This window comes from Marmota flaviventris, chromosome 9 (genome assembly GCF_047511675.1).
Source record: "Marmota flaviventris isolate mMarFla1 chromosome 9, mMarFla1.hap1, whole genome shotgun sequence".
Lineage (NCBI taxonomy): Eukaryota > Metazoa > Chordata > Mammalia > Rodentia > Sciuridae > Marmota > Marmota flaviventris.
Window position 1 is genome coordinate 3,163,486 of NC_092506.1, and position 9,345 is coordinate 3,172,830.

The window sequence follows — 9,345 nt, forward strand, 5'->3', positions numbered from 1 at the left end:
CGGAGTGGAATAAAGCAGCCAGTGACGGACCGGCTTCTGACCACCAGCTGGCCCATGGGTCCTCCACGGCTGCGATGACCGTGGTGTGGCTGTGAGTGCACTGTCACTCAGACCCTGGCACCAGGAAAGGCACACACGTGCTCGGTTGACGTATGGCTCAGCTGGCTCACAGCACCACCGCACGCACCGGGGTGGCTCTGGCCGCAGGACCCCGTGTCCTGGCTGGACGGAAGCCCCCTCAGCTCCCTCGGGGCACCGTGAGCCTCTCCCACAGCCTTCTCAGTCCTACCTCCTCCAACCAGTTCAAAGTGAGCGGAACCAGCCCTCCGCTCAGGCAGCAGGGGCTACCTCTGTAAGGGAGCCCAGCAGATGGAGCGCACAGGCCTCTGTCCTCGGGCTCCTCCCGGCCCTCCTGGGATGTTCCCAGGCCTCGTGGGGCTGCCTGACCCACCCCTGCTGCCTGGCCACCTCGCCGTGTGCACCAGCCCCTGGGTCTGCAGGTCCCCTGCCCAGCAGCCGCTCACATCACCTCGTGGGCACCTAGTACATCCCCAGCTGCAGACGAGAGGACCAGGGTGGAGTGGCTGGTGGCTTGATGGGGCCACTGGACTGGTTAGAGCAGGGTAAAGGGCAGCAGAGTGGACACTGCCCCCCAGCCCAGCCTGAGTGACAGCCAGGAGGCTCAGGGCTGAGCTCAGCCCACACAGGGGACAGTGGTCCTCACAGGTGCTCACGCTGGCTAACTGAACAGGGCAAGCTCGTGCACACGGGGGCATGGGCCCCAGGAGGACGCAGGTCACACAGGGAGGGTCCACACGCAGCATCCACGAGGACAGAAAGGCACACCGTCAACAGCGGGGGCTTCAGAGCCGGCTCTCTGCCACAAGCTCAGGTTCCAGCCTTGCCACTGGCCGAGAGCACTGGCCTGATGCTTCCCCCCCAAAATGGGGTCATAGGGCAGGAGGGGTGCAAGGACATCCCTGGCCCCCAGTCCTGGCCACAGCACCCTGACGGCCACCGTGAGCGACTTGCAGCTTCTAGCCCACTCAAGCCAAGAGCGACCAGGCTCCAGGATGGCGCGGTGTTCCCGGTCACGGAGGGTGCACGGGGAGCTGGATGGACGAGACCCTTGAATAAACGGGGCCTCGGCGAGCAGCTGCGCCGACTGCAGCAAGCCCCTGCACAACACAGGCACAGGCACCAACTGAACAGGAGCTGTCCCCACGTGGGGACTCCAAAGCTCATCACATAAAGGGGATCGAACAGCAAAGAACACAGAAGTCCGCACGCCGTGCCCGTCCTAACACAGGGCTCTCGAGATCAGTGAGAAGAGCCGCTAGAGGCAACAACAAGCCCGCAGCTCCCACAGGACTGCCACCCGCCACGCCACGAGCAGGAGAATCCCACCTCCCAACCAACAGGAAAATACCCACTCCCGCCAGGACTCACGCAAGCAACAGGCGGCTCCAGCCCCACCACCCTCAGCTCCCTCCCCTTCCTGGGGGAGCCAGCTCTGCTCTGCTCAGACGCCCCAGCCTCAGGGTGGTCTGAGAAGGCATTCCAGGTGCCAGGGTTCAGTGACGTCCCAATGCCCTCTCGTTCTGTCCAGAGCAGCTTGTGCATCCAGAGAAATGCCACATCTCAAATGAGAAGAATCTTCAATACGTGGCCATCAATTGTTAAAAACTGGAAATTTAATAGGACTATAAAGCCCAGGCCAGCAGAGAAGAGTCTGAGCAGAAGTAACAGCGATGACGCGGGGTAACCGGCTGAACAGGCCCCCTCAGAGACGGCCCCACCCTGATTCCCAGCATGACTTCACGTCACAGGGTCCCCTGGGAGGTGCCGTCAGGGAGGAGGTGGGGCCCGCGGATGCTGGTGGCGCGGATGCTGGTGGCGAAAGCAAGAACCCCCAGGCGAGGGAGGCAGGTCCCAAGGCTCCTCCAGGCCTGAGGGACCACCAGGCTTCTGTGACCCTTTGTCATACAGGCCGCTGGTGTTCCTCAGTCGGGAAGGGGCTGGGCACAGACCCACCCACATGCTGCTGAGGAGAACCCCTGAGCGGACGTCACCTGAAGGTCATGAGGCAGCAGACACACTTCAGGTGTGGACGCCGCAGCCCTGCTGCAGTGGTGGGGCCCGGTCCTGGGAGCTGCCCTTTCTCTGGGCCTGCCCTCCCACACACTCACACGGGCACTTACATCCCCACGTCACAGATGATGTCCTGGGTGACCGGAGACGCCAGGAGGGCCGCCAGCACTTGGAGCGAATGCAGGAGGGTGTCCGACTCGTAGTAGTGGTCCCAACACCCGTAGCCACTGCAGGGAGGGGCAGGGAGGGGCAGGGGTGGCGTCAGCAGTGGAGGCCCAGGCCAGCTCTCCAAGCCCCCAGGCACGTCCACCTCGCAGCCAGCAGCAGGCGCCCCGCCACAGCCACCAGGCACGTCATGGGAGATTCCTGGTTACTAGGAGGAGCGCCTGCCCTTTAGTGGCCCAAGTCACCTGACCTTCAAGGAAAGAACCAAAAGAAACAAAGGTGGACCCACCAAAAACGTCTGCCAAGGAAGACCATGGACGGCCACTCGGCCGCCTGCTGTGGGCTGGACGGTGGCCCCCAACATCTCTCACGTCCTAACCTCGGGGCCTGTGCCTGCGGCCTCGCTTCAGAGAAGGAGTCTCTGCAGACACAGTGGAGTCAAGGTGTTCAGATGCGGTCAGCCTGGACTTTCCTGGGTCTCCTTAAATGACCAGTGTCCTTATAGAGGTGGACAAGAGCCAGACCAGAGAAGGGGAAGGCCATGCAGAGGGAGGCAGAGACAGTGAAGTGGACACAGGCCAAAGGATGCAGAGCCCCGGGGGCTGAAGCGGCGCCAGGACCCTCCAGGACCCTAAAGAGAGAGCGAGACTCTGCTGCACCTCGAGTTTGGCCTCCTGGGCTCCTACGCTGCCAGGGAATGCATTTCTGTCATTTCAAAACACTCCATTTGTGGCACTTGGTCACGGCAGCCCGGGACACTAACGCCGTGCTCCATGGTGCCACAGACTGTGAGGAGTGCTTCCAAGTACCTTCTGACAGTAAAACGTAGACAATCCGTACGAATCCCCAACACCTTTGCCTTTCTGCACTGCGGCAGCCTGGAAGCCGACCGGGCATGTGCCAGAGACCCAATCTGGCGCCTGCTGCGTTTAACGCTGGGAAAGCCTCTCCTGCCCCTGCCTGGTGCTCAGATGAGAGCGGCACTCGGGAGAAGCCACGAGGGCCCGGCCCCAGGATGCCCTTCTCTCCCACAGCTTCCCTTCAGCTCCCAGGCCTGTGGGTGACAACACGGAATGTCTAATGCCAGGTGGCCAGCCACCAGTGACTGCACCCCTTCAGCTGGCCAGCAGCTGGAGGAGCCCTGTATGACAGCGGCTGGTCAGTAAGTGCCTGGGACCCAGATGGCCAATGACCTTCCATCGGCAAGGCCAGCTCAGAGAAAATAGCCGCCCTTCCAGGTGAGAGCCCTAGGTCCATGAATCAGAGGTCCACCTTCTGTTCCCGGATGTCCCACACAGGAGCTGGACCCCAGGCCAATAAGAACAAGAGTGGGGCTTGATGAAGTGACCGGACTCCTCTCCTGCCTGAGTCACCTTCCTCTTTGTCAACAAGGCAAATGTTGAAGGGAAGCCTGCTCAGAATGCTGTGACCGTGTGAAGCCAGCAGGGCTGCCAACCCCCGACACAAACACAGCACCCGGGGGTCTTGGTTAGAATCCTCCCTGGCAACGGTCAGGCCAGAGGACGGGGCTGCACTGCACCCGGCAGGGAAAGGAGCAACAGGCACACGGGCCAAGTCAGGAGCTCAGGAGCAGAAGCCACGCGGCCTCGGGTGACTGTGAGTCCCAGGTCCCTGGCAGTTAGAGTCTTCAGAATTAAAGGAGGGGTGTGTAAGTTCCCTGGGGTGGTCTGGGAGAAGCAGGGCCACGTGAAGTCATCAAAACCTTAACCTGATTAACCAAATGAACTTGGAAGGACAGAAAGCTGCCTTAGAACCACCCAACAGCACCTGAGAGAGGACAGTGGCTGCTTCCTCTAGGTCCAGAAACCAGAGCCAATGACGGAAAGGGACCAAGGCACGGACGGCCTTCCAGATTCCACAGGGGCCCCGAGGACAAGTGAGGCCAGCACAGCACAGAGGCACGGGGTCCAGGTCAGAAAGAACCGCAGCTGGTGAGGGGCTCACAAGCAGTAACCCTCTCATTATTTTTTAACTAGACACCAGAAAAGAATCAAGGATCCATTTTCTTGATTCTTGCAAAAAGGTGTAGAGGACACAGCCTTTGAGCTTGCTCACGGGAAGCCCCTGAGATCAGCAACAGAATCCCTGTGGCCAACGTGCAAACCAAGACCCGTGGTGTCTTAGTCACCAGGGCTGCCACAGCACAGCATCCAGACTGGGTGACTGACACCCAGCAGAAACCAGCTGCACACCGCGCAAGCTCCGCCCGTCGTCCTGGAGAGGGCTGCTCTAGACTTCCAGGTGGCTCACACGTTGCGGGGGAAACAGGCTCCCTTAGGCCTTTTTTATAAGGGCAGCGATCCCACTGACCATGGCCAATGTGTGTTCCCAAGGTTGAGACACCATGGCCCCGGGCATCAGGTGTCAACATGTGAATACTGGTGGGGGGAGCACGGACGCTGAGACCACAGCACCGGGGCACGGGTGACCGGGTGCACCCCAGTTTTAAAGTCAGCTCCACCTGGTAAAGCTGGGTTCCTCTAATGACTCCATGCAGGATGATGCGGGAGTCTGGAATCACCAGCGTCCCTGGGCCTGTCTCATTCAGGTGTCCAGTGGCATCAACCCCATCCGCAGGCAGGTTCCTGACAGCCTCCTAAGTGGGCTTGGCATCTCGGCCCTGGTTGGTCCCACTGCTTCCTGCCCTCTCAGTGAGAAAGACCACTGGCTGCCCGCCGGGCTGTGGGTGTGTTCTCACCAGATTTCCAGCTCAGGTCCAAGCCTGTATCTTGCTCCTCTGTTTTTAGCAATTTCAATACCTGTATGTACAGAGAAGGGGGCAATTTCACTCCTACAACCCGTCCACGGGCAGAAAAAGCCTGCTGCTGCGGTAGGTGTGGCTGAAAAATCACTCCTCTGTGATGTCCTGATCCCTCGTGGCCAGTTCTCCTGTAAATTGCAAGGCCGCAGAGGCCAGCACACACCTGCACACGAGCAGGAAATGAGAAACAGGGAGGGCCTGCAGGCTGACCCTTGGCCCCACGGAGGAGCAGGAGGTCACACCCTGTAAGCTCATGGACAAGTGGGTGCCAAGACCAGCTGCAAGAAGAGGCTGGTGACCGAGGTGGTGCTAGCATCGGGCTTCAGGAGCAGCTGCCAATGTGAAGTCATGGGAGGAGAGAAGGAGAGGACAGTGGAGCAGAGACCACTCTATACACCTAAGATGGCCTCACTCACCCCATTGAGATCTGCTCTGAGGAAGTGAAAGGAGGTTGATACATGGATTAAAAAGAAAAAAAGCCAGTAATATGTTATCACTTGAAGCACTGGAGTGACCACACCTGTAGGTCTGCCTTCATTAGCCCCAGTTTGGGCACAGGTCATCAAGGGTAGGCTTACACGAATGCAGTTATATAGTGACCACTCAAAACCCACTCTTCTCTGAGCTGACAGCTCTCCCCTCCCTCTACTTCCCTCTCAGGAAGGCTTTTCCCAATGCCCACCCATCAGGAAGGTCCTCTGGGACCAGAGACCCTCCCATCTCTGGTGTCTGCACAGCATCCTGGCCAGTGGCCACATACCCCTCCAACCTGGAGGATGGGCAGCTCTGCCCAGCCTGGCCACCGGGACCCCAGAGACATCTGAAGGCAGGTGCACCCTCGATCTTCCCCACCTCCACCTCTGGGGCAGACTTCTCTCAACTTGTGCCTCAACGTGTCCCCCCCTCCCCACAAACCAGGAGGATCTGGGCACTTGACACTGACGAGTCCACTATCCACTGTCCTATCTGTCCCCACTTCCACGGCTGCGAGTTTCTCCAGGGCAAAGCAGTGCGCACGACGGGACGAGACCCGCGCGGCTGGACTGTTCTTTCCTGTCTCCCGCCGCCCCCAGACTCACTCTTTAAAATTCTTTGCAAATTGCCCTCGAAGTCCAGGGCCCACTGGTTGAGGGCGCAGGTGGCTACGGTCACCTTCCGGCCCATCGTGGCCGCAGTCACTCAGGAGGGAGGCCGGCCGGAGAGCGGCAGGTCCCGCTGTCCTCCAAGCTGGACAGTCAGCCCTGGCGCCTGCCCTTCCGGACCGCCCCTCTCTGACCTCGCCGCGACCCGCCGCCGACCGCCCCTCAAACCAATCACGGGTCCGAACTGAAGAACCGCTGAGGAAGGCCACGCCCCTGCCCGGGTCGGCGAATCACGGGCCAGAGACCTGCAGAGTCGCCGCGGCAGGCTCCGCCCACAGCGGAGCTCGGATGCGCCTGCGCAGCAGAAGATACTGCCAGTGCGCTGTTTAGCCACGTTAGGTAACGTGAAAATTATAACACCCGCTCCGTGCCAGAAATAATGCATTGTCAATGCTGCCGGGAGCCTGGGCTAGGCTCACACCGCGCCTCCCCGCCTCCCCGTACCCACAGCGCTCCGAACGCCGTGTCTGTCCCTCTGGATCCCGCTCTCCTCCCTAACCAAGCGTTAGGTAACCCTACGCAAGGAAGATCTGCCTTGCTTCTCTGAAACTGTACACAAACTACACTTTAACGTGATTCTGTAATTGGTTTCTCCGCGTTAGGTTAGATACATCCTTTTGATCATTTTTCTGCAGTTTGGTAATCCATCGTAGGAATAAAGCCCAGTGTGTCCTCTCAGTAATGAATGGGCATCTACTTTGAAGCACTTTGCTGACATGCGAGCATGCCCATAGCTGCTGTTTCCGCCACAGCGGTCTCTGCAGACACGGGCCAGTTTCTCCAGCGCTTTGCTGAGTGGCAGGGTGTGAACATGTTCACCTTTATGAACCACACTACACCTCTTCTCCAGGTGTCTGTACCGAGTCCTACGGGCAGTTTTCCATTTCATTTTGTGTCTGTGCACCCAGGGCCGGAATGCCTCCCCCGCACCCCCGCTGTGAATAACTAATTGCCTCCGTCATCGCTGGGATCCTCAGTCCCTCCCTCCTGTGTTCCAAAGCTACTTCTGTCCCATGTGTACTTATTTCACATTTTTTTAAATCACTTTTTGCACTTTTAAAGTAATGCTTGTTCTTGACAATTTGGAGACTCCAGAAAAGCACAAGAATGTTGTATGTGTTCATTTAGTCCCAACTTCCTTTCCTTGGGATAGTTTTCTTCCCCCAAATCAAAGGGACTGCTTTCTTTGCTCCTTCAGATTTCTGCTCAGTATCTGCAGCCAACATGGCTAAAATCCAGGGCTCGCTGCCTCAGAAAATGAGGGGGTTTTAATACCAAGCCGTTGATGGATGGGCCCTAACCACCTGCCAGGCATTGACTATAAGAGCAGCTCACAATGGTAAACGTGTGTCTTTTGCAGCTCAGAGCATCTCCCAAGGACCTGGGAGTGGTTCTCAAGAATGTAACCATCAACAGAAAAAGATCTCAGTGTCTGAGACTCCAAGGGAGGACATGATCCTGACTTTATTGTTGCTGGTCAGCGAGCACAGCTGGCCTCCCCTCTTCTATACAAATCAACCCTTTGTCCTTTCTACTTTTCTGGGAGGCCCTATGCTGCCCCTTAGTTACTTGCTTTTAGTTGACTTTAAAAATCACCAGTGCTGGAGGTCACAGAGCTGGGCAATGATTAGCCTCCCGCTTTTTTTGCTGTAGATAACACCTCTGACATGGGATTACAATGATGGTTGCCGGGGTGACTTTTCAGGGACTTGAAGGCTGTTTTTGTTGAAATCACTGACTCTTCACTTCAGCCTGTCTGATAGCTGACTTTTGGCAGCAGGAGGCCAAGAAGTCTATCCTCAGATCATACCGATACTGCCATTTTCTGGGTGTGCATCCCATAAAGGGCCTAGAAAATTGATTATGTGTATAATGGAGTCATTTTAGGTTAGGGAACCGTGTGGGCAGATGGAGCCATTTTTAAATTCCCTAACAGGTATGTAATCACAACTGTAGCTCTTTTCCATGCCCTCCCCAATTGTAAATTAGCGAATCTCTTAGATTGTACCCCCAAACTCTTCCTATCAGAGCCACAGGCAGTGCTTCCTTGGGGGTAAAACTGGAAGCCGGCCCCGCCACGTGTGCTTGCTCTGGTATTCTCTTAGGGGGCGCACTCTTCATCACAAGGACAACTGTGCCTTGCTAATCCAGTTTTAGCAAGTGCTTGATTTCTGACAGTCGGTCCCTATTTCTAAGAGTATCATGGTGTCTTCAGCTAACTAATATTTCAAGGGGGAAATAGAAAATACGCACAAAGAATTAAGTGAGATGAACGAAGTGTGGCAAACTTTGCAGCTCCTGCACCCGGGCATAGGGGGTTCACCTTATGTCCCAACTTGTATTCATGCTGGACCTTTTCAAAATAAAACGCTGCGGAGAACAAGCCCAGCTCGGTGAAGGACCTGACAGACCCCACTTCCAATAGGTCTGTCGCCTAGCTGCCAACCCCTCCAGGGGTTGTCTCGCCTTGGCAAGGCTGGCCTGCATCCAGGGACTGGTGGCGGCAGGAGCACATGGCATGGCCATCCCAGACCATCAGGGCAATTCTAGGGGCTTCTTCGCCGCAGTTTCCGCCGGGGTCGACCACAAGGTTCAGCTCGCGCTGTGTCTCGGCTGTTGCCGCTGCGCGGTCCCGCTGCTCCTAGCGGGGGCGCCTGTGTGGTCCCTAATAAGCACCCACTCTAAGCTCCGTCTCCTCGTGACAGCCCGCCAGTCCGCCCGGAGACCCCTAAGTAAAGCTGCTGCCTGTCCCCCTGGATTCTTACACGGCTGGACTTTTGGGTGCCATTTCTCACCTCTGGACATTGGTCATTTCATTTTGGTAACATAGGAAAATGTCCCCTCCGCTCCCCCACAAGGTGAGCTCAAGAGCAGGAATTGGGCCCATTTTGCTCTTTGCTGGTCACGCCGAGCTCGAAAGCGTGGAGCATCCTTGCAGAGAAGACACCGAGGCACCGGGAGACGCACGCCGCCCAGCCGACCCGTGGCCACGAGGCCTCCCGGCTTCGTCCCGCTAGTCCCCGCCCCTTTCTGCGACCCAGCCCGGCGGGCCAGGTGGCCGCCCCCCGCTCGCAGCCCCGCGGAGCCAATGCCAGCCGGCGGGGCCGGAGCCTGGGCGGGGCGAAGGCGGGCGGCCAGGGCCGTCAATCTCGCGCCCGTAGCCGC

At 58.0% G+C, this 9,345-nt stretch overlaps 1 protein-coding gene across 4 annotated transcripts in view; it reads right to left on the reverse strand.

The window, feature by feature from the left end:
- Nadsyn1 (NAD synthetase 1) overlaps positions 1–6,329 on the reverse strand; it is a 28,603-nt gene extending 22,274 nt beyond the window's left edge. Inside the window, exons 1-3 of one of the 4 annotated variants that reach the window (XM_027944246.3) lie at positions 6,118–6,329; positions 4,976–5,036; positions 2,202–2,318 (exon numbers count right to left, since the gene is read on the reverse strand). In XM_027944246.3, the coding sequence (XP_027800047.2) occupies positions 2,202–2,318; positions 4,976–5,036; positions 6,118–6,202 (263 nt within the window). In that variant the 5' untranslated portion in view covers positions 6,203–6,329. Of the gene's footprint in view, positions 1–2,201; positions 2,319–2,545; positions 2,640–4,975; positions 5,037–6,117 lie in introns of those variants that run through there. The other 3 variants (XM_027944248.2, XM_027944247.2, XM_027944249.2) reach the window with 3 other exon arrangements.
- Between the last annotated feature and the right edge of the window lie 3,016 nt (positions 6,330–9,345).